This window comes from Amphibalanus amphitrite, unplaced genomic scaffold, assembly GCF_019059575.1.
Source record: "Amphibalanus amphitrite isolate SeventyFive unplaced genomic scaffold, NRLGWU_Aamphi_draft 000042F_arrow, whole genome shotgun sequence".
Taxonomy (NCBI): domain Eukaryota; kingdom Metazoa; phylum Arthropoda; class Thecostraca; order Balanomorpha; family Balanidae; genus Amphibalanus; species Amphibalanus amphitrite.
In genome coordinates, this window is record NW_024881538.1 from 559,670 (window position 1) to 583,838 (window position 24,169).

The 24,169-nt window shown below is 50.9% G+C and overlaps 1 protein-coding gene across 1 annotated transcript in view; it reads left to right on the top strand.

The window, feature by feature from the left end:
• Positions 1-18,781, top strand: part of LOC122376260 (CDC42 small effector protein homolog) — a 46,156-nt gene extending 27,375 nt beyond the window's left edge. The window contains exons 3-4 of the mRNA XM_043356059.1: positions 12,260-12,449; positions 18,307-18,781. Of these exons, the coding sequence (XP_043211994.1) occupies positions 12,260-12,442 (183 nt within the window). The 3' untranslated portion in view covers positions 12,443-12,449; positions 18,307-18,781. The remainder of the gene's footprint in view (positions 1-12,259; positions 12,450-18,306) is intronic.
• The last annotated feature ends 5,388 nt before the right edge of the window (positions 18,782-24,169 follow it).

Consider the following 24,169-nt stretch of genomic DNA (forward strand, 5'->3'; position numbering starts at 1 on the left):
TGCAAGGCCATATATGTTATTATAGTTGGTTTTTGCTGGGATTTTGCATGATTTGTTTTATGTGTAGATCGACTGGATACTCATTATTCACTGTGTCACTATTTATTTTTAACTGGAAATCGCATATCTTTTTATATCAACATTCATTTTGATAACAATATCATTCCAGAGGCCTAACATTGAGAGGGAGCCAGAGTGAAATTTTGATCCTCAGCCAATGCTGAAGGGTAAGGTGAGAGAAAGATTTTACTGAACTCTTCAGAAAGGAATTTCAAATGTATTGATGCATTATTCATTTTCCACTATCCAGTGTGCACTTCCTGAGGACTTAGCATAGCAATTTCAAGTCCTTACTATTTGTTTGGCTGTCTTTTTCTGCACAGCAATGAAGCAAGTAAGGTTTATATAGCTCTAGCATTGACTCAGCTGTATTTTTTTCTTGCAAAAGTATGTTTTTAAGATTGCGGGTTTTTTGCGGGTTCGGCTCAGACAAAATCAGCTTGCGGGTAGTTGTGGTTGGGCAAGGGGTAGCTGCGGGGCGGGGCGGTAATGAAATTGCAAATTTGGGGCATCTCTAGTATAGAGCTTGCATTCCTCCCGGCTCCCATATTTCCTCATCAGCGCTGCCGTCTGAATGTCCCTTCAGCCTGTGCACTGTCGACGCCCGTCCATCTCTGCCTTCATAGCCGGATGTGACGTCATCGATTCGGACTGATGATGACGTCACCGCCACTCCTACATCGAAGCCGCGCTAGTCCACGCGGCGCGACGGGGCGAGTGTTCTTTCAGTCATACAGGAAAACTCTTGAGGTCAGCATTCAATAAGGGTGGGTGTGACCTCAGAGAGGTCAATGTGGTTGAAGTGTAGGATGTCCGAACGGAGAAACCCGAGTACCTATATCTGCTGTCCGATGTTGGGAATCAAATAATGACGACGGACCCATGCTGTTTCTTAGGGCTCTGCTATGGTGTGCAATTGTGCATGAGAGCATCGCCTTGAGCTGCTGTTACAGTTACGATAAGGGGCAAGGGACAACGCTAGACTCAAAAAAATATATTTAAAACTCGGCGCCATATGTTCGCAACTGGTGCAGCGCCAGTGACGCCACTGCCGACGTTGCCAAGCGGGCTGCAAGCAGTGGTATAGCCGACTCCTCCCCCCCATCCCCAGGGAGAGGATGGATCCCCTTCCTCACGGGGAGGGGGAGTTTCACCGGTCAGGCTCGGCTGCACGACTGGCGCGGGTGAACGGTGCTGGGTGCGGTCAGGCAACGGATCACTCAAAACTCAAATGATTCCTTTTTTGGTGTAAATGGGGTGTGGTCTAAAACGATACCCACTTTACGCCCTACTTAGACCAGAAGAACACCATCTTAACCCTCTCGAAACCCAAACATACACCCTGTACACCTGTCGAACACCGTTCATACACCCCTCTTGCACCCTTTTAACACCACCAGTAAACCTATATGACACCCGTATCATACCCACTTGCACCGGGTTTACACCCCCTGAACCAGCTTTATGCCACCTTTGCACCTTATGTGCACTCTTTTTACTATTGTGCTACACCACCTTGCACCCAAATTACTCCTGTTCTACACACCCTTTGCACCCATTTTACTCCTGTTGTACACCCCCTTTGCACCCATTTTACTCCTGTTTTACACCCCTTTGCATCCATTTTACTCCTGTTCTAAACCCTCTTTGCACCCATTCTACTCCTGTTCTACACCCTCTTTGCACCCATTTTACTCCTGTTCTACACTCCCCTAGCACCCACGGTACACCCGGCTAGCACCATCCATGCACCGCTCCCCAACACCACCGCTCCCCACCTTTTTCATTCGCAGACCCGTCACCAAAGTCAGCCAGCTGGTGCAACATTTATTACAACGAAACTTAAAACGAAACGCATAACTAAACTTAGCGCATACGAAACTTAGCGCGGCCGCCCAGCCGCGGTGGCCGACTATGACGAACAGTTTCAGTCTATCTTGAAGGAACTGCTGGTCTTGGATGTCGGCCGGGGGGCGCTCAGTGGCTAGGAGTAGCACTCTGATTTCTTGGCGGTCCCTTGTTTGATAGTTCTCGTTGATAAGCCTCTGTTGAGAGAGGTAGTTTCGCCACTGCTGGTTAAACTCGGGCGGCGGGAGCACCAGCGGAGGTGGGCCGTCCATGGGGCGCTGAGAAGCCGAACCCGGCCGAGGTGTCGAGTCTGGTTGCGATGGCTGGGCAGCGCGGCCCGGCCGGGGCGGCTGTAAAAGAGTCGCCACTCGGCGGGCGAGCTGTTCCAGCTGGTCGTCACCCAGAAGCACCGGCTGGGTGGGCCTCGCGCCCCCGGCACCGCCTTCGGATCGATCCAGCTCGAACTGTAGCTGGCGAGCCACCTGGCTCCTGGTGTTCCTCGACGGCGTGTCGGCTGCTGAAAGTCGTTGACGCGATGTGGAGGGCGTACCTGGGCGGTCGTTGCCCATCCGCTCCTAGGAAGGGCAGAATCTGGCCGCGGGTAGGCACCGTGGTGCGTCCCGCTAGGCCAGAGGGAGATCCTGCGTCGCACTCCGCACTCACAGCCCACTTAATAGAGGTTTTCACTTTTCACCACCCAGCACTTGGGACGCTCCCCTCGTCGGAGCGTCCTGAGTCGCGGTCACGGCGAAACTGAGCCGTTAACGTCGGCCGAGGGCCCGCGCAGGGGCCTAGGCCGCTTCCCATTGGTCGGCCGCGCTGACGTCATGTCGGCAGCCGTTAGAAAGCGCGCGAAAAACGGCGTTGCTTCCTTGTTCAATGAGTGTAAGAGGGGTGTTTCCAGAAAGTTCTTATCCCGATCTATTCCCTTATTACACCCCGATCTGGGCATCGCCATATGGTGTACAGATGGTGTTTCAACGATGGTGTTCGTATAGTGTAAAAAGGGTGTTTCCAGAAAGTTCTTATCCCGATCTATTCCCTTATTACACCCCGATCTGGGCATCGCCGCCCTAGGTGTACAGGTGGTGTTTCAACGATGGTGTTCGTATAGTGTAAAAGGAGTGTTTCCAGAAAGTTCTTATCCCGATATATTCCCTTATTACACCCCGATCTGGGCATCGCCATATGGTGTACAGATGGTGTTTCAACGATGGTGTTCGTATAGTGTAAAAAGGGTGTTTCCAGAAAGTTCTTATCCCGATCTATTCCCTTATTACACCCCGATCTGGGCATCACCTAGGTGTACAGATGGTGTTTCAACGAGGGTGTTCGCCTGGTGTGTTGATGGTATATTTAGCGGATCGGTGTATGAGCGGTGTTAAAAAGGTTCATGGGTGCAAACAGGGACTAACAACGGTGTATAATGGGCATCAGGTTGGCGTACTTCTGGTGCATATCTGGTGTAAAGTGGGTGTAATCCCAACTTAAGGTGTCAATGGGGTGTAAATCGTGTTTTCAGTGATGTTTATTGAAAAATTCACTGCACACACAGATAGCGCAGCTTACGTAAATACGAGACGGACCGTTTGAATACCTTACTGGCAATGTATCGCCTTTCATTGCACACAACGTCACGAGCTTTGCCTCGGATCGCGGATAAACAAGTCCAGGAATGCCGTCGAATGCATGTGCTTGCATTCGGTTCTATGTTGTCGCTGTGGTCGACGACTGCCCATGTCGTATCGACTGCCCTAGTTCTCTCCCCACGGGGGTGGGGGCGGGTGTTTGCCGCGGCACCGACGATTCCTCGGCAGGCCTGCCAATACCAGGTCACCGCCGCGCCTCGGTGTGACACGTCCGTCATGGAATGCCGCCGGAACCTGGAATATTCCCACTGTCGACCCGGCCGTGGGACCTCGGGGCGCTGCGTTGGACGGTGGTGTGTACCCGAGGTGCTCCCGTGCCCTCCACGGGCCGAGCTGATAGGGTATCTGCTCACGTGTTCCCCTCTCCCCATGTTGTCGAGCACACACTGCGCCGCAGTCAGCCGTACTCGGGCGTAGAGTACGGCCGCAGACCAGTCACGTGTCCGGGGAGAGGGGAGAGAGGGAGAGAGCTGCAGACTGGGAGTGTCCCGTGGCCAATGTGACCGTGACAATGCCCGGCTGTTGGCTTTATTTGTGTTAATATCAATGTTGCAAGAGTCTTGGCCCGGTGATGTAGATAGGAATGTGCTCTTTGTCAACCGGCGCAAACAATATTGCGTGGTAATAAAAAGCTCCGTGGTTGAGATGCCATACAAATACTGCTTAAAGAGACATCCTATGTGTCAGGAATGTCCCTTAAAAATTATCCTGCACACTTAATCTGGTGCTTCTCCTGTGAGGGCATTTCGATGTTGTTAGCCTGAAGAGTCTCACCACATCGAAGTTGACTCACACTAGGCATGACTCACATCCCGTTTTCGTTGTACTCGTACCCCTATGCGGTATTTCCATAATATCTTGCAACTTCGATAATACTATCGGCCGCTGTGGTAGGAAGCAGAGACTTGCAGCGTTTCATTTCGAGGACTTAGGAATACCGTGGCAACAAAGGCGGTGGAACGGGGAGGGCACCGGGGCACCGTGCCCCCTTTGATTTTGGCATTTTAACATTAGCCCTATGGGCGTTGCATGGGAAGAATGGGACCAAAAGTCGGCAGTGCCCCCCCCCCCCCTTAATTGAAGGTGTTCCGCCGCTACTGCGTGGCAATGGAAACTAATATGCCACTTTGGTAAGTTTGACTTGAATTGATAAAGCAGTTGCTATGCGCTTTCCTGCCTGTTCGAAGACAGCTAAGGCCAACAGCATACTGCGGTAGACGTTGATGGGGTGATATGGTTGATGCCACAGCCGTTCACAAAGTTTTTGAAAGTCGAGGGCGATTCTGATGCCTTGGGGGTAGAGACGTCCTTGGTTTTCATTTAGGATGGTTACATACGAAGCCTTTCACGAATAGATTGAGAGCCATCTGCGAATTATAGAAACACTTCCGGACCTCTTTGAAGTTTGTGATAATCACATTGGAATGCAGATAATTCGGGCAGCGTTGCTCAGCACTCGGGTGCTTGTTTTGGTAACACAGGATGACGCGAGTCCCTGTCGAGTGGTTGGCCCAGAGTGAGGAGTTTGTGCACTGGCGTTATCGGCAGGACAGGGTCCGGCCGGTCATTCTGGTGATGTGGCCACTGCTGTCACAGCTGACTGATGATGCTGCCTGCGAGTAATGGTCTGAGGTCATCTTTCAGACGTGAGCTCTCAGCTGGAATCGGATTCTGTCGTCCTTATAGGCTTCCGAATTTCATCGCCTGAGATAAAATATGGCCGTTCAACTCCGTTGGGACTTGGGACAGGTTGCGTAGCAGTGATACGCGAGGACTGCAAAGTCGCTGAGTAATGCACTGTCTCTCTTCGTGGTGACTCTGAAGTCTGAATGTATAGGCAATGGGTGTTTTCAGTACCTCTCGCTGATGAAGAATGTATTATTCACTTGGGCGATCGATTGTTTTTGTCCAGCAGACGGTTACTGTTCTCGGTCCGTTCTCGGAAGTCATATATCTATTGTCAGCGCGGTGACGATCACGATTTTATTTTTATCGTGTAGCGGGCAACCGGTTCAACCAGTTTCGTTCCCCAGGAACCCTCACGACGACGGCCGGAGGTCACCGATCGTCGGCCTTCAACCCTGGTTCTCGGTGTCACGGAGATGGTCCGTTTTGCGTTCCTCAGTGTCGCGGAGATGGTCCGTTTCGCGTTCCTCAATGTCACAGAGATGGTCCGTTACACGTTCCTAGGTGTCACGGAGACGGTCTGTTACACGTTCCTAGGTGTCAAAAAGACGGTCTGTTACACGTTCCTCAGTGTCACGGAGATGGTCCGGTGTCACAGAGATGGTCTGTTACGCGTTCCTAGGTGTCACAGAGACGATCCGTTACGCGTTCCTCAGTGTCACAAAGATGGTCTGGTGTCGTATGTAGAGATTGTCAGTTACACAACAGTTACAGTTTCACACTGCTGGTGCTTAGCACTCAGCCCACAGTGTTACATTTGTACTCGCAGTTCACAGTGTGACACTGCGAGTCCGTTACCTGGCGCGCATTGCGGCGCCACGAGGATAAATAGCAGAGTTTTCAGACCACCAGACAAAACCGGACCGGACCAGCTTTCCTGGCCAGCCTAGGTCCTTCTGCTGTTCACCTATCCATTGATATGTAACTATGCAAATAGAAGCATTGTAACTTTTCCTGTTTGATGGTGTCTGATAAACCTTCGTCGGGTAATACTTGCTGTTCTAAAGACGTGTAAGCCACCTTCTATCACCCCACATATCCACAAGTGCTTCAATGTGTTACTTCGTTTGGCGGTACCCCATTTCTCCCAGTGTTTGCCCACTAAAGTAGCATATCATTAATTCATCGTGTATTTGTGTTTATGCTTATACCTACTGCCATTATAACCGTGACAGCGCCTGCGATTAATTCCACGACGTTAGCACGCGATGGGACTGTCTGTGGTACACGGCGGGTCATCCCCGATTGAGCTCATACATATCCAGATCCGTGGCCTGCAGAGTCACTCGGTAAACCTTCCTTACACGTCGCCCAGTGCGGACACCGCGAGTTTGACGGTCCCATCCGGCTGTTTTCATCACGTGTCAACGGCAAACGAGCGCGGATAGAAGCGTTACAGTCGTGACGCTTCAGCCGGCGATTGGTGCCGTGAAATGGACGATTAAAGGTGGCGAAACTGCTGTTCATATTTGTGTAATGTGCAGATGTTGGGCTGCATATTTCACGATTGCGTCACTGGTGGATCGCGGTGATCGCAGGGGCATTTCGTCGGTTTTGTTTTCATGGCCTAAGTTTGGTAACGAGTGCTGCTCCCCTTTGTTTCTCAGAGGTTTGAAGTATGGGACGAGGTAGGGGATAGTGGCGATGCCTATGACCTGAAAGGCTGCAATTGATCTTTCAATGAGCCTAAACTCACGACTGACTGACTGGTCGACGAGCATTAATTGGCGACTGAGGGACGGCGCGGTGCGAGGATCGAATGGTGGCTGAGGTTATGTTCGACGGTTTAGCTGTGTAATAAAACGCTCTACGGACAGCGGAACACATTCCCAGCGGAACACATTCCCATCCCTCCGGCCTTCACACGTCACACTGTTGTATATCATTAGCGCTCTGTTACGTAATTAGACAATAGCCCGGCCCCAGCCGAGAAAGCTGTCTAAAAGATTGGGTCAGGTCAGCTCAGATGGTGACCCGGTGGCGACTAACGCCTCTTAGTGATCGCTATTGAATCTTTCTCGGTCCTAAAAAGGCTTTTTGAGACATGTAAATGACGGGTGCCAATTATAATTCGAAATTTAGAGAAAAGAGTTGCGTCTGTCAGTTGTCACTCAATCTCGAATATAGGTAGGTGAGAGATGGCTATTCGAAGAATGTGGAAAAATTATTATTATTGCATGATTCTTTTATTACTGCATTATTATTTGTAGCCTTCGGATGTAAAGTGTGCGATGCTGCCTGATGGAAATAAAAACTGAATAACTTCTGTCGATTCCCAGTTAACTGCCGCCACTCTTGCATATACAACTCTTCACTGAATAGGTTTTTTTCATTTATTACATAATTCTTAAAAAAGCTCTAGTTTTTCTCGGCGGACAGATGTCTTTAACTACGGACATAACATGGACGTTGAATGACAGCATCCTACGAAACATGGCACCCGTAGTCTGAACTGAGTTCAGAGTTCAACGACTTAACAACGCACCTGGCAAAACGATATTTATCACTGAGAAAGATTGGCCGATTAGGTACACATTCTGCAATGCGACTTGCCGGATGGCAGATAATGGTCACAAGTTTGCTGTCTTCACTTCTGATGAAGTGGTTGCACTTGACGTTATAAGAACCAATACTACTTCAATTAGAGATGGTTTATTTGTATGCACTGTGCATGCCTAACGATACGGTATAGAATATTTCATTTGTTTCGTATAGTGTTTGATCGTGATACAATCTTTCCGCCCCGTGTTTTTCCGATCCCAATGATAGCTGCGCAGTGCATTGCTGACGGGTGATGTCACCTAGTTACGAGTAGATCGCGCTCATTAAGTTCCACGGTAAATATCACACAAACACTGCGAGCTGACCCGATGATACATTGGGACCCCAATGAGCGCCACATATTTGCAAATGTTTGAGATCAATTACCGTGGTATAGGGCACGACTCGTCGGTTCTGGCGTCCTGTTTTCGCAGTACATACTTTATGAATCGTGTGATCGATTTACATTTGCGACGCATTGAGGTACAATGGGCCATGCTAATCTTTGCTACCTTTGGAGATACAGCCTCAGCCACCGCCTACCAGTGTCGTCTTGGCCACCAGAGCTGTTTGAGTTATTCATCTGCTGCTGCAGGGTGCTGCAATGTTAAATGTACGAATGATTGGTCGTGAATGTGGCGGGCACTCCTGTGTCCGAATGCTTGTCTCACTGTTGTCAGGGTCAACTACGCCGTATACCCGGGTCAGCTGCACCAGACTATACGGCTAGCAGCACCGGACGGCGAGATGAGTTGCACGAGATGCAGAGATAATCTCTCCTCAGCAGCGGGAGTCGAGAACGGACGGCAGGAGCAGATAGTGGGGGAACAAATGAACACCCGACCCAGGCGGCCGACACTCGGAGGTCACCATTTTTCTAACCAGCGTGACCTCAGCACCGTCCCGTGGGTATGACCTTGGCGCCCGTCATCTCTCTTGCGTCCTCCGTCTCCTCTCTCCTGCGTCCTGCGTGGGCGACATAGACACCTCCGCTGGACTCGCCGGCGGGATGGCCTGCCTCATCAGTATGCTCCTGTGGTGTGGGGTCACGCTACACCTGTCGGGGAATGGGGCAGAGGGGGGGGGGGGGGCACTACCACCGCCATCAGCTGGGTCACAGCTGTAGGAGATGGGAGTGTGGTCGAATGTGAATCTCCAAACGGAAACACCAAACTTTAATAATGTGCTGATGCTCTGTGCAGACATTCCTAAAAACACTTTGGGAGTCTGCACGAGTTAGATCCTCGGGCAGAATGAAATTCACTCTATTTTTTTAAGATAAGAATTTATGCCTATTGCGTACTAAACTGCTGTGTCATAAACAGCTTGTTTCGTCGTACCAAACGATGCATTACCGAGCTAGAAGTAATCCAGTATCCGGCGGTAACACATGTCAACACGCTTTACAAGGAGCTGCTCTTTCGCCACCGGTTATAAATGTAATCGGACCAAGACGGCGGCCGTTGGGAGAAAGTACAATCAGTAAACGGCTCCGTCGTCCGTCCTTTCTTACTGTCGGTTGCGCCACTGCACCGGTAGTGTTTGCTGCAGCGTGTGAGATTTGGCATCAGCCGCTGTTGCAAGGCGGTATGATCCAGGTACGATCCGCCTTGCCGCTGAGTTAGAGTCGAATAAAGTTGACTTGTTGAGGAGGCGAAAATTTACTGCTGGATTGTCGACAGATATCGGCTGTGATTAAGAGTATGTTTCTTCATCGCCTGGGGAGTTTAGCGATTAACGATGTCACGATATTCTCCTTGAGTGACCGGTTTTGTCAGTTCAATGCACGTCCCGAACTTGCAGGTCTAGCAGGCTGCAATGAGTTCCCGCCCCCTAGTCTTGGATGAGGAGATGGAATGGTCCCAACCACCGTACCGTCAGACAGGTCGTCAGGTACAGACTGGCCAGTGATCAGCGTACGGCAGTCGACCCGACGTTTCCCCTCCCCGACCCCCTGCCCTCCCCAGCTGGCCTCAGTGGTGGTCTGCACTTGCGGTGCCCCAAGGCGACCCCCAGGCCCATTTCAAGGACCGTCCTCTGCGCCCCTCTGCACCTTCGGCACTGGTGGCCTTGTTCCAGCCGGTGCTACATCACATTGTGCCGCTCTCTCCGCGACCTCTGTCCGACAGAGTGATGGGAGGAGGAGTGGAAAACACGGGGATCTCGGAGTCGAGTATCACGATGCTGTGACCTGACCTTGGGCCGGCGACTAGGCGCTGAGCTATGACTTCAAAGCACATTAGACTTTGCTGCGTAGGCGGGGATAAACAGTTTACGCGGAAGCTGTCAGACCTATCGAAGTTGGCGTGATCCCATTACTGATAATGTCTTATCGTCGGGTTCCCAACTTATTGGTTTGTGACTCCGACTCTGACCATTTTGGGACGGTGCTCTCAGCTCACGGAGTCGGAGCCGTCGACCGACACGCATTGACATCTGTTCACATCCACTATACTACCGGTGACAGTTCTATCGGTCCGCTGTTTTTACCACAACCGCTGCGTCACCACGCACTCTCCCTCTCTGAAAAACTGTCCCGCCGGCTCACTGGGTGGGCTGCGGATAACAGACGACACCAGCGCACCATTTGTTTGTGGTTTGTGGAGCGCTGAGCGATTGCCCTCCATTGGACCACCGCTGGGCGGGGAGGGGGCGGCACCCGGCACTTCTCGCGCCTTCCTTCCAGAACTGCTATCGAGGCAGGATAGGGCAGATAGATAGTTTAGTCACAGCGGCGTTCGTCCTTCCGTCTGTCTGTCCGTCCGTGTGTCGTCTGTCGTCTGCCGCCTGCCGTCTGCCGTCTGCCAGTCTGCCAGTCTGCCCGTCCATCCGTCCGTCCATCCGTTCGTCCGTCCGTTCGTTCGTCCGTCCGTCCATCCGTCCGTCCGTCCGTCCGTTCAGTGTCCAGCGGGCCTCTGCGGGTCGTGGCGGCGTGTTTGTGACGTGGTTGGGCAACTGGACGGACCTTGAACTTTGGCAGTCGTGCTGCTAGCTGTGTGAGGCGGCAGGGGCTTACACTGTGACTCTCCACATAAGGAAAAGGACGATGCTTGAGGTCACCAGGACTGCTCGAACTAGTTTTCAATGCGCCGTGGATGTGCATGAAACGGGTTTATCCTTCGCCCCAGGACCTCCGCAGCAAGCAATATTGTTTTCCGGTTTTTATTAATCCGACTAGGGGGAGAAAATGTAATCCACTCCTGCTCGTTATCCAGACCCATAAATAAGGCGCTTTCCCAATGTGTAATGACTCGTGTATTTATGTTCTGAGCATCCTGTTTTGGAATCCGCTCTGGCAGAGCTGTCAGAGATGTTCTCGGCTCAGACGGCTGATGTTACTAGGCGGACGGGACGGATACGGGACGGAGACGGGACGGAGACGGGACAGATTCGGGACGGAGACGACTCGGAGACGGGACAGAGGCGGGCAACGGAGACGGAGACGGTTTGGAGACGGGACGGAGACGGAGGCTGAGACGGGAAGAAGGCGAGACGGAGATGGAGAAGGAATGGAGACGGAGATGGAGAAGGGACGGGACTGCACTGATCTGAGATGGAGACAGACTGGAGATATGCTGGGCCAGTGACCCTGGAGCTAAATCCGGTCGAGTCGGAGCGCTAGCTTTCCTGGCCGCGTGTAAATACAGCTGAGGGCCGGAGTGAAGGCGACTGGGACCGACCGCCCCCTTCTCCAGGCGCGGCGCGCTCCCCCGGCTGTTATTTCTCTGTTACGACTGCCCCCCCCCACCCCCACCTCCACTGGGAGTTGTAACTTTTATGCACCCTTATGAAGTGACCCGCAGTCGTTAAACGCTACGACCGGGCCGCAGAGGTCTGAAACGGATGCGTCTCATGCCGTCTGGGCGATGTGCGGTGCTGCGTTTTGCTACCACCGTCTGGGCTGCTGTCTGGTGGTGCGGAGGCGCATCCCCGAGCTGCGGCCGGCTGTCGCGCTGTCTGGAGGGGCGCATTCCAGACCCATTAGTGGAAGTGATTGGGCGCTGCTGGCGGCGGCATTCGTTTATGTTCGTTTGGCGGGTCCGTTGTGCGCCCGTGGGTGGGAGATCATCCGCCGTGGGCGGCCTGTCAGGCGACGACATTATACAGTAGCGGGAGTGACCAATAAGAGAGCCATGTGATGTATGCTCGGGTGGTGGCTGTGCTGAGGTGGTCCGGTCAATAGGTCGCCAAGGTGGGCCCCACGTCTTTTGGAGCGATGACCGGCAATGTATTCAGAAGTGTGACTTACGTTTGACCTACCCCTGGCCCGTCCCCTATACCTCGCATCAGACGCGAGCGACGACTGCCTCTCTGTTTAATGTCATTATTTTATTGTGCCCTTTGGATGCGTCTGCTACCCACCCTGTTTCCGTATGACTCGATGGACGATGCGAGTCCGCCCATGTGTCCTGTATATGACCCTACTATGTGTCCGGTGACCCATTTATGACCCTTTCTTCCCTTGTCCGTTACAGAAGCGGCGGAGAATCGACCGCTCGATGATCGGCGAACCGACCAACTTCGTCCACTTGGGTCACGTCGGCGCCAACGACATGCAGCAGCAGGGCAGCCGGTACCTGAACCAGCTGCAGACTCAGATGTGCTCCAAGGGCCAGTACCAGAGCAATGGCCAGCAGGCAGTGCGGGTCAACTCGTGATGAGACGGTACGTGTGTGGTTGAGCATTGGTGGTCGCAGCCTACCCGGGATCACCGATAGAATACCGATGCCCCGCCTGTCTAGATACCTATATATATGTGCACCCTGAAATACTGTCGCCTGTTCCTAGTTCTCCTTCTAAGTCCTGCTGTTGCAGAATTCCTGTTGTGACCTATTAGTTCGCTGGAGGTTTTTGCTGGCGTCAACGGCGTTGAGCGACAGCTGCTCCAAGTCCCTAATGAATACAAGCAATGTCACAAGCCACTGGCGTGGACTGTTGAGCTTGAACACTCCTGATGTAAACACTAAGGTACTGAAATATTCACATGAATGTGCTGCCTCTGGTTGTTATTTCATGGGCTCATGAACAAGATCAACGTGGGACCTCAACCTTTTTGGTAAACGCACAGTTACCGCTGGCAGATCGATCCTTAATTTTCGATTATCGTATTTTATATTTCCGAAAAATTGATCCTCGCATATGTAGGTACGAAACACTAGACAGTCCGTTTATTTTTCCTCGATATATTCTTTCCCTAATTATCTATTGGGTTCAATAGGTACGGAGATTGATTGTATATATCTTTTATTCGCTTAGTTATCGTTAATTCATCGGTAAAGAGTTGTCAGTGCGTCCAATCTTGGTGTATGGCTGCGTCTCTGTTTGAGTAATGATAACCGAACACGGACATTTTTGGAAATCGATCGGAGAGAGCTACGTCAATGTCTATCGATGAAGTAACCTTCCTGTCGGCTGTGTAAATATTTATCGATATGTGGTGTCATCGATCATATCCTCTTTATCGATGATTGCCTGATACACGCCTGAAGTATATGCGGGTATGTGCGGCGAATCTTACGAAACTAACCGTGGTTATAAGCGACTGTTTATGTGTCAGGTCATGCGAGATTGCTCAATGCCCGTGAGGACGGTCGTTTGTGAAGTTTGTCCACTGGCGGTCGCAGCCGCTAGCAAAGGGGGGGGGGGGGGGCCAAAGTCACACTCGCGGGACATAACATTTATCCGTCACCAGGAGGGGGGGGGGGGTGATCGGCTAATTTTTTACGTCCACGAGGCGCCGCGCAGTTTCCATTACTTATGCTTCGTCCATCTCATTCTTACGTGAAATATTTAAGCTCAATTTAAGGCAAAATCACCAGTTCCATTTCCCGTCCCACGGTGCTTCCACCGGTCGGGCCACTGCAAAATGACGACGGATCGGTGTAGCATAGGTATACTGGAAGGTCAGGCACGCGGATTCATGACCTTACCACTATAAAACAATTCGGAAAAGTGCAGATACCTCTTGCTTTGAACAAGCATGTGAAACCCAGAGAGCATTTTCAGACTATGACATTTACCCATATAGGTACGTACCTAGTTGTGTGGCTGCGGGAGAGAGTAGGTACACCGACCTCTGGAGACCCCCACAGGTTCCGAGCTTTCAAAATTGGCATCTGAGGGCCGTGCGCGACTCCTGCGGGGCTTCGCAACGGCTCTATTGGGGCTCACTCAACCTGCCTAGTCCTACTGCTTAAAAGACTGGCCCTGAGCCCTAAGGACTTCATCAGTCTCTGCCAGTCCCAGAACCCACACCGGCTCATGGGGTCCCGACGTCGAAATATGAGGGAATCTGCGCGGGACCATCAGGACGTAAAGTAATCTCGACCAGGACCAACGTAAGGCTGTGCCGGGGGCTGCGTGAGCCCTCTGATCTTCAGAAACCCACCCATGTATGTTTTCACGTAGAGGCCAGTTTAGGACCCTCAGAGACCAGTACAGGGCCTGCAAACTACAAAGGCCAGTAGTTTGAGACCATCAGAGACCGAGTTGGGCTCTCAGAGGCTAATGTGGGTCCTTACTCATTACAGGCCAACATGGGCCCTCAGAGGTCAGCGTGGTGCCCTAAAAGACCGACATGAGCCGTCGTTGGACCCTAGAGGCCAGCAGAGGGCCCTCAAAGGCCAAGATGGGCCCTCCTCAGAGGCCAATGCAGGCCCTTAGAGGCCGGCATCGGGTCTTCAGCAGCCAGTGCGAGGCCCTCATTGGCATCTAAAGGTTCGTCTTGGGACACCAGAGACAGAAATAAGGCCACCTGAGACCGGTGTGAGACCCTCAGACGCCGGTTGGGGCCCCTGAGGCCGGTTAGAGGCCCTCATAGGCCAGATGTGGAGTCTCAGAGGTTGCTGTAGGCTCTTAGCGGTCAACGTGGGCGCTTGACCGCCACTGAAGTTCCCTCAGAGGTCAGTGTAAGACGCTTAAAGACCGGTGTGGGAGCTATATTAATAGCTGGGCGTGGGTTTTTTGAGCCTCGTGACGATCGAATAATTGCCAGGGCCCCATACACCTATATGGGGGCCCATTGGTTGTTTGAGGGGGGGGGCAAATGATATGATGGCCCCCTTTATTGACCTTTAGGGGGGCATGGCCCTGATGCCCCCCCCCCCCGCGACCGCCACTGTGCACACATTACACACATGTATCTGAGATTACATACTAGCTCACGCAAACTCTATGCAGGCCCCGGAGGTCCCACGCCAATCCCACGAAACCAAGCCGGCATACGGCGTCACCACCGGACTTCTAAGGTGCACAGCACCAACCCATGAGGTCTTACTTTAGTGTCTTAGAGCCAATCTCCTTTGGCAGGGCCCACCCGCCACTGCCGAAGAGGGTCTCATGCCAGACATTGCTGGGCCCACGAGAGCCTCAATTAAACCCACGCTGATATTCCATATAAGATCCGGCCATACTCGTGAACCGGTGCCAGCGACGCTGACCGCCAAATTGACAGAATGCGAAACTGAGCCCACTCATGAGTGAAATTTACGATTACGTCCTTTGATGGCGCAAGAAAGAAAATGAAACATACGAAAAGCTTTTCTAGGACTTTTGTTCGATCTGAAAGGTGGGGCCAAAAGATAGTATGGCCCCACCTTTCAGCACGAAAGGGGGGCCATGGCCCCCGTGGCCCCCCCCCCTGGGACCGCCTATGAGTTTGTCTCCACATTACGTCGTTTGTTCGATCATTTCGAATGCGTGGTTGTTATCAGTAGCCGATCATTAGTGCTTCGAATGCGGTTATCTCGTGCTTTTTCAACTTCACATACAACGTGCGTGCTAAAAACGCTTACACAGCGACAAATATCATCACCAGAATACTTAATTTGTGATGGGAATGATTACATCGCTTCGCTTTGGGTCTCATAACCCAATGTTGTGAATGAAGGTATGAACGATTCTTGTGAATGAAGTCGATAACTCGCTGTTGATCTCGCTTATGTATGAAGAAACTCGCCACCCAGACGGTATGCCGTCTGGGTGGCGGGCGTGCACATCCGCATTATTCCGTTTGCCGGATTACGGGCTCACTGACTCGTGTGACTTGTCGCTGGGTGCGTGTCCGCGATAAGCCTCATTTTCCTCGAGACCCCGCCCGCCCGATCGGGATCCGCGCCCACGCAGCTTCGACCCTGCACACTGCTGTTGGTGGTATTTGACGTCCCAGGGGGCAGGGAGATCTACGGATCACGGTGCACGGAGCCGCCACTGTGGCTCTCGCATCTGAATATAGGAAGAGTGGTACTCGTATAGGGAGTCGTGACTGGCCGCCTTCCTGTTTGGCTAAGGCATCCGTCGGCGTGTAAGTGCACGCGCTATTGTGTCCTATGCTGTTTACTCACCGAGTGTACACTGTACAGCCTGACTCCAGCTCCCACTTAGGGACGGCCTGATGGGATTGGGGAGACGGGGAACATGCTTGCGGGCTCATCTGTGGTGGTGTGATCTGAGACTTTAAAGGGCCTCGGGTCATAGCGGTCACCAATGCCCTCACCCTCATCCCTGCAACTTTTGAGCCATGGGTTATCAACCGATGGTGGCTAATGTTGACCCATGATAGGATGTTCAGCCATTGTTTCTGTTATACAAGAACCTTTGCGAAAATATGGCCCCATTTCAATGTTCATCCCCGAATTCGTCGCAAGGCTAGCCGACATCCATCGGTCGCCATCGAAGGACAGCTAGACGACAGGCTGAGGCGACATTCGACGGACACCAAGGTGACGGAGGTCACGCTGTGTCTCCTCGTCACGTGAACATTGCGCCTTTTGCGCAATGTTTTCGCTCGATTTGGGCACGGCACGTTTGGTACTCTACAGTAGGTATGCTGTAAGCTATCTGGCGTGACCGGTCGAGATATACAGGGTGTCCAGAAAAAAGATACTACGGAAAGTAAGTCGCATTCATTAACGCACGTGCCGATTTTGTTCCAACTTCATGCGCTTATAGTGCAAGATTTGGCAAAACTCATGAGCACTGTAATGCGTCGTTGGAAAGTTGTCTGGCTGCCCTCCGAGATGGTCAACATGACCATCAGTCACCTGCAGACCGTGCTAGTGCTGGGGGCTGATCCGCCGTAAGGCCGCTCACATTGAGTATCTGCTTTGAGGAGCTGCCGCTACTAACCAAAGAGTTAACATGCCATGTGGCACCTGCTGTCTGTTTTGCCATATTTTTGCGAATTCAAGCATGTGCCATTTTAAATTGTAAGGTGTCTATTTTCGGAATTACAGCAAAAAATAATAGTAGGTATCCGTTTTTTCTGGACACCCTGTATGTAGGTAGACGAGTTACGCAGCACTCTACAATCCACATACTCGAGAGGCCTCTTCTGTACACATTTGTGGCTGTGGTATCGGTGCGCGGAAGACAACTGTAGGTAGTTGATGAAACTGGGAGGCCCCAAGTGTCCCCAGAGGTCAGCGTTAGGTCTTGTCCTCAGCGGTCAGGGTCAGGTCTCGTCTGCAGAGGTCAAGGTCGAGCCTCGTCGTCAAGGTTGTACCTCGTCCTCAGCGGTCTGGGTCAGGTCTCGTCCGCAGAGGTCAAGGTCGAACCTTGTTTGCAGAGGTCAGGGTCAGATCTCGTCTTCAGTGGGCTGGGTCAAGTCTTCCCCCAGCTCTCAGGGTCTGACCCCGAGCTGCTGGAGGCCGGACCGCCGCTTCGGCGCAGACAACTGAACCTGTTGACACGCTGTTTGTATGGCAGGCTTTTTCTCACTTCTCGCTAGGAGTGGCTTGGTTTCTAATGACGTCGTATGCGGTGTCCGATATCATCTGGCAGTAGTGCGATATTGACGCGAACTGATAGCCTGCATGTTTATTCTTCGACATCTGTCAACAGACATGCCAGAAGGCCACTCAGAAACTTTTTGATGGACCAGCTGATTGCACCCCCTCCTCACTGAAGTGACCCTCACCCTGAAGATGGTAACCACCTCCCCCCCCTCCCCTCTCGTGCCTGCACCTGTCCCAGGCCCGTCGGCGCCGTCCCAGGTGTCCCTCGCCGGCCGATGGCAGGCCACCATCACCCATCGCTGGCTGTTCTGACCGCCGCCGTCACTGTCCCCGGGTGAAAAATAGCCGGTTGTGCCGTTTTTCCGATGCTGTGGGCATGTAACGGCCGTGGGAAGTTTTCTCCCCGGGTTCCCACGGTCGCTCATCGGGTGGTTCCCGGATCGCTCCCCACGATCGGATCCAGCCGTCCCGGGGAGGGGAGGAGAGGCAGCCTACTCCATGCTGGTGTGTGCTGGGGTGGATTACTTTGGGACAGTGGAGGTTTTAATATTTATGTAATCCTTATGGAAAGTGTCACTTGAAGCCTCGAAATGTGTGTCTAAATGTCATGTACTTGTGCAAAAGTAAACGCATGCTGTTCTCCTCACAGTGTTCTTCCTCCGTGTTACTGAGAAGCCAATTGGTCTCAATCTTATCCCCAATCGTCGAAAGCTGCCCCGCTACACCTGCGGCTGCGTGGACTGGATACTGTTCCGTGGCCCACTTAACACCTCATCTGTGTGTTACAGGCCGCTGCTGGGAAGGGGAGCACCAATCATCGACCGGCTTGTGTCGGTCACGTGACCTGGGCGGCCGGCCGGCGCGTATGTCACCTGACCAGTGGGGTCGGAGTTTCTAGTCGCCGTCGGAAAGCCGGCGCCGCGCCGCGACCTGAGATGACCTGAGGCGCCGCCGGACGCCGCAGGTACCGGCAGTGACCGCTGGCGGACCAGAGACGGCGGTCCGACGGCAGAGACCGTCCCGGTGCCCGCGCGGGACCGTGCAGTGTGGTGGGAGGACCAAAGTGGCGCCCGTAGGGTGGAGAGGCGCAGCGGCGACCCGCCCCACCCGGCCGTGATGTGATCCGTGAGAGACAGTGACCGCGCGGCGGGTCGAGACTGAGCGACAGACTCCAGGCAGAGAGAGTATATGTATGCGCCGCGCCGAATGCAGTGTCGAGAGTGTTGTGGATGTCTGATCAATAAACAAATGTTATAACTATGATCGTGCCGTGTTCGGTTCGACTAGCTGTTGTGATATTTGGGGAGACCTTGCTGAAAGTCTGGTCAATGAGATTATATTATTCGTTTTAAAACGGCGTAAGCTGCATTTCTGAACTATACCTACCTACGCAGCGAAACGGGCGAGGCGGCAAACGAAAGCCTTTGACAAGACGCCTCTGACGCATACCTAAATGTGGAAGTTCGAGCCCATTGGTTGGGTCAAGGTCAGGTCAAACATTGCTGAAATTGGGCTTTCAGTAGCAGGGACTTTGGGGCCTCATGCTGGGCAGCTCTTGTCATCAATAATTTCAGTGGAATGTCCAGAATAAATTGTCTTTTGGATCGTACAGTATTCTTCAATTAAGTGCTAACGACTGTCATGTAAGTAGGTATATGCAAGGGTCATTCAAGCATAGGTCAAGGTCAAGGTCAGATCAGGTTCAACAGTTAAGGACAGATCATTACCGTCAAGTATTCACGATAAATCACCAAGATAGTATCAGTTTCATAGTATCAGTGACAGCTTCATAACGTTAACGGCATGTTTTGCACATGATTACGTGATTTTAGATGATTTTTTTTTTTTAAATATATGTCACTTTTGGTCGAAATCTTAAAATTAGGTAGGTATAGGTAGTAGGTGGTACCCACTACCTATTGTCGGTATTGTAGGTGTAGCTGCAATCATGCATGTCTACGAGGTTTCTTCATGGCAGAGCGAAACGGCATGAGATAAAACGCATCAAATATGAAAGGGTGCGTATTATTTAGGCCAGGGTTCATAATGTCCAGGGCACAATGTGTCCAGTGCTCGAATTGGCCAGTGCCTTGAATTGGCCAGTGTTCACATTGTCCAGGGATTACATGGTCCAAAAGTGGCCAACTGGCTGCAGATAGGGTAAATTCAAAGAGGCCAGGGTTCATAATGTCCAGGGCACGATGTGTCCAGTGTTCAAAATGGCCAGGGTTCATAATGTCCAGGGCACGATGTGTCCAGTGTTCGAAATGGCCAGGGTTCATAATGTCCAGGGCACGATGTGTCCAGTGTTCAAAATGGCCAGTGCCTTGAATGGGCCAGAGTTCATAGTGTCCAGGGATTACATAGTCAACCCAACCCAACCAAACCTAACCTAACCTAACCTAACCTAACCTCACCTAACCTAACCTAACCTAACCTAACCTAACCTAACCTAACCTAACCTAACCTAACCTAACCTAACCTAACCTAACCTAACCTAAGGTAATGATGTTTGCCTACCAGGGATAAGGAAAAAGTTTCTCGCATGAATAGATTGCAAGCAATAGTAAATCAAATATTTTTAGGTTAAGTGGTTATGCATCAGGCTTCAGGCCTTCGGCCTGAAGCCAGATACATAACCACTTAACCTAAAAATATTTGATTTACTATTGCCTGTAATCTCTCCTAAGGCATTGCCTTCGGCACTGCACTGCTTTGCATTGAGCTGATTCCGTGTTTTTTACATAATGACGTCACTTTCAGTGACTATGTAATCCCTGGACATTATGAGCTCTGGCCCATTCAAGGCACTGGCCATTTTGAACACTGGACACATCGTGCCCTGGACATTATGAACCCTGGCCATTTCGAATACTGGACACATCGTGCCCTGGACATTATGAACCCTGGCCATTTTGAACACTGGACACATCGTGCCCTGGACATTATGAACCCTGGCCTCTTTGAATATACCCTATCTGCAGCCAGTTGGCCACATTTGGACCATGCAATCCCTGGACATTATGAACTCTGGCCCATTCAAGGCACTGGCCATTTTGACACTGGGCATAGCGTACCCTGGACATTATGAACCCTGGCCAGAATGAATGCTCCCCATATGAAACGTGCCGGTTTATAAAGTTTTGTGGATTGTGGTTAGCGTCTCCCGTCAAATTCACTTGAAGGTCGGGTCTAGGTCATTGACCTGAGATGACCTCAGTCGACTTTTTTAGTTTCGCCCACAACTTTTAGTAGGTAGTGTTTGAAGCTAATTGAACCCGTTTGAACATTTTGAATTGAGAACCAGTTTGATGCCAATGCAACATGCTGGGACGCCGCCACTGGGGGTAAACACCTTCAATGGATAGCCTGCCTGACGTTTGAACTGACTTGACCTGACCCGCTCTTCCATAAATGCATCAATGCCTACATCATCTTGGATAAAAACGAATGCATTAAATCCTCACTTCAAGAAAGTCGTAGCAGGTTCCGAGTTCCCGACTCTTATGTCATTGACCTGACCTGGAAGGTCAACGAATGTCCTGGGACCTTTAAATTGGGTAGCATCGGTTTCCTCTCGGGCAACACAATATATTTTCCGAAAGCTCCACCTCGATTAGAGGCCGAATGGCTGGCGGGAAGAGTTCGATCGACTCCGCAGACGTCAGTGGCTGTGAAAATGCCAAATAGATCGGTCGGACCGTGCAGTACCTACTGTGTGAGCATTTTCCCAAACGAGAGTTTATTAGTTTCTTTTTGTAGAACTAAACGTCAAATTTTCATCGATTTCCGGCCCCAATGGGAAAAGTATTTGCCCCACATGCCCCCTGCCCCTGGGTTCGCAGTAAGGATGTTTTAGGGCCTTGGCAGTCAGTAATGCTGTCATACACTGAGAAAAAAAATTATTCCCCTGGAACACCTTTAAGGGTGTGTACCAAACTGCACCTCGCTGGGGTGTCAGACGGGTGTCACTTTTGACACCAATGCAGGTGTCATTGGGAATGAAACACCGGGTGTCTGACACCCTTTTAGGTGTCTGATACCCTTTTGGGTGCACACCCAAAAGGGTGTCAGACACCCGGTGTTTGATTCCCAATGACACCTGTATTGGTGTCAAAAGTGACACCCGTCTGACACCCCAGCGAGGTGCAGTTTGGTACACACCCTTAAAGGTGTTACGAGAGTGTCCATTGGATGCCAAAAAAGGTGTCGACACATTCTTACATTTATTGGTTCAAACAGGCATATCGCATACAATGGCATTCCTATCTTGTATACAGCAACAAACTATAAAGTACAAAAAATATGGGCCCTATATTTACGGAGAAATCCAATGAAAACTCACCGAAACACATCGGGTCCATTCACAGTGAGAAGTTGCTCGCATTTCAGCAATGATAATTAACCGTCGATTATCTCCAACCAGATGTTATTCCGCAGTTCACTTGCTTTCGTTTCCATGGTGCAATGCTGTGTTGTCATCCTCACTCCAGACTTCAAATTTCACCGAGTACTGCCCGCCTCGTCATTTGAATAAACACGGAGCAAGCTACAAATAAAAGCTAAACATTATCATTAACGCACAATCACTTGAAGAAGTACACTGCGAACAACGTTCGGCGCCACTATATCCACATAAATTCAAAAAAAGCCCTGCCATCACTCACACCGCACACGCACCACGTGGCACGCCGCCGCCAACTGAAATCTAACGGCTTTCCTGCAAGGTGGCGCTTTTTGATCTTCGCATGGTTGACGCCGTGACTAGCACACAAATGACGTCACACAATGAAGCTTGCTGATTGGGTAATGATTCAAACCACTGGACCTGCTGTGGTTTCTAGCAGTGCTACGGAGTCAGAGTCGGAGTCTGATGGAGTTGGCAGTTCTGGCCGGAATAGGAGTCCATTTTGGAAGACAGAGCGGGAGTGCGAGTCACTGAAAATCCGTTAGACACCGCATCCCTGGTTCCTAACACAAGTGACGTCAGAACAATTTATGTGATGATTTAGGTTCGAATACACGACAGCTTTCAAACATTTCATGACTCATGCTGGAATGTTCCTCAACAAATGACAACACACGTGAAGGTATCACAAGGGTATCAGATCCCTTTTAAGGAACATTTTTGTTTACACCTTTTGAAGTGTTGATGGTTTAGGGTGTTTGACACCCGAATGGATGTTGGTGTAGGACACCCATTAATGTGTCTTTCTGAATCCCATCATGGTGTGTTTAAAAGCGCGTTGCACTTGAAGGTTGTCATCGTGGTGTTGTACACCTCCATGATTCCCAAAACAACATTTTTGACACCAATCTGGGCGTTATATATGACACTGCAATGATGTCCGACACCCGTGAGACACCCCATGGGAATATTTTTCCTATTTTTTTTTTCACGCTGTTTTTGGTGTCAGATCCTTTTGCAACTTGCAAGTGTCAATGTGACACCTCTAGCAGTGTCGGACACTCTTAACATTCCGCTTCAATAAATGGCAACACCTGTGAAGGCATCATAAGGGTGTCAGATGCTTTTAAAAGAACATTTTTGACACCTTTTAGGGTATTTGATACCTTAGTGTTTGATACCCGGATGGGTGTGGGTGTCGGACACCTATTAAGGTGTCATGCTGAATCCCATTAAGGTATATCTAAACGCTCGCATGCGAACGAACACTTGAAAGGGTGTCATCGTGGTGTTGTACACCTTAATGATTCCCTAAACAGCATTTTTCAACACCAATCTGGGTGTTCGATGACACCTCCAATGGTGTCTGACACCCGTAAAACACCCCTGGGGAATAATTTTTTTTCTCAGTGTAGGCGTATGAACAAGAGGGTACATGCCCCCCCCCCACTTTTCAGCCATTTTTTTTAAAGATGTTTTTTATTTTTTAATCAACTTCCTACAAAACTAAGCAGGAAAGGGTTCAGCAAGGCGAGATGAGCACAAAACTGCAAAAAAAATTCTTCATAGGGGTATTGGGGCTCCCACAAAGTGGCATTGTAGTTTCGCACACACACACACACTTTTCGTGAGGTTCCTACGCCCATGAATGTTGTCCACTGACCACTGACCACCACTGAGCAACTTTCGCCCACGAGGAAGGTTGCTCGCTCCTAGCGATAGCTACAGCTGTATTTAGGCCAGGGCCTTGGCTACAGCTACATCTAGGTACCAGAAGAGATTGCTGAACTAGCGACATCTGTCCAACTCACTAGCGACATCTGTCCAACAGACCCTGGGTCTGTTCCCGTCGCTCCTCCCAAAAAATCTCGGATGAGCTTGGATGAACTTGTAGGAGAGCCGTTTCAGAGGAGCCACGGGAACATTTTTGCGAGGAAATCAGCTGTTTGCGGGCTGTAACGGTCGGCGATTTATGGCGCGCAAACATAGATTCAGAGATAATAATCGCTTTCTAATAAAATAACCAAAGATAAATATCGAGCATTACTATTAAAAGATATCCCATCCTCATCGATCACTAAAATCAATTCCACTTCCCTCAAATCTCATTTATAAACAATTCACATTTGTATTACGTGCGCCAAATATGTCTACGCAGAGCCTCCTCCAAAAATCCAACTTTCGTTTGGGATGAGGGAGGAGGCAAATAGTGGTGGTGAGATGTGAAATCAAGATGAGCTTGG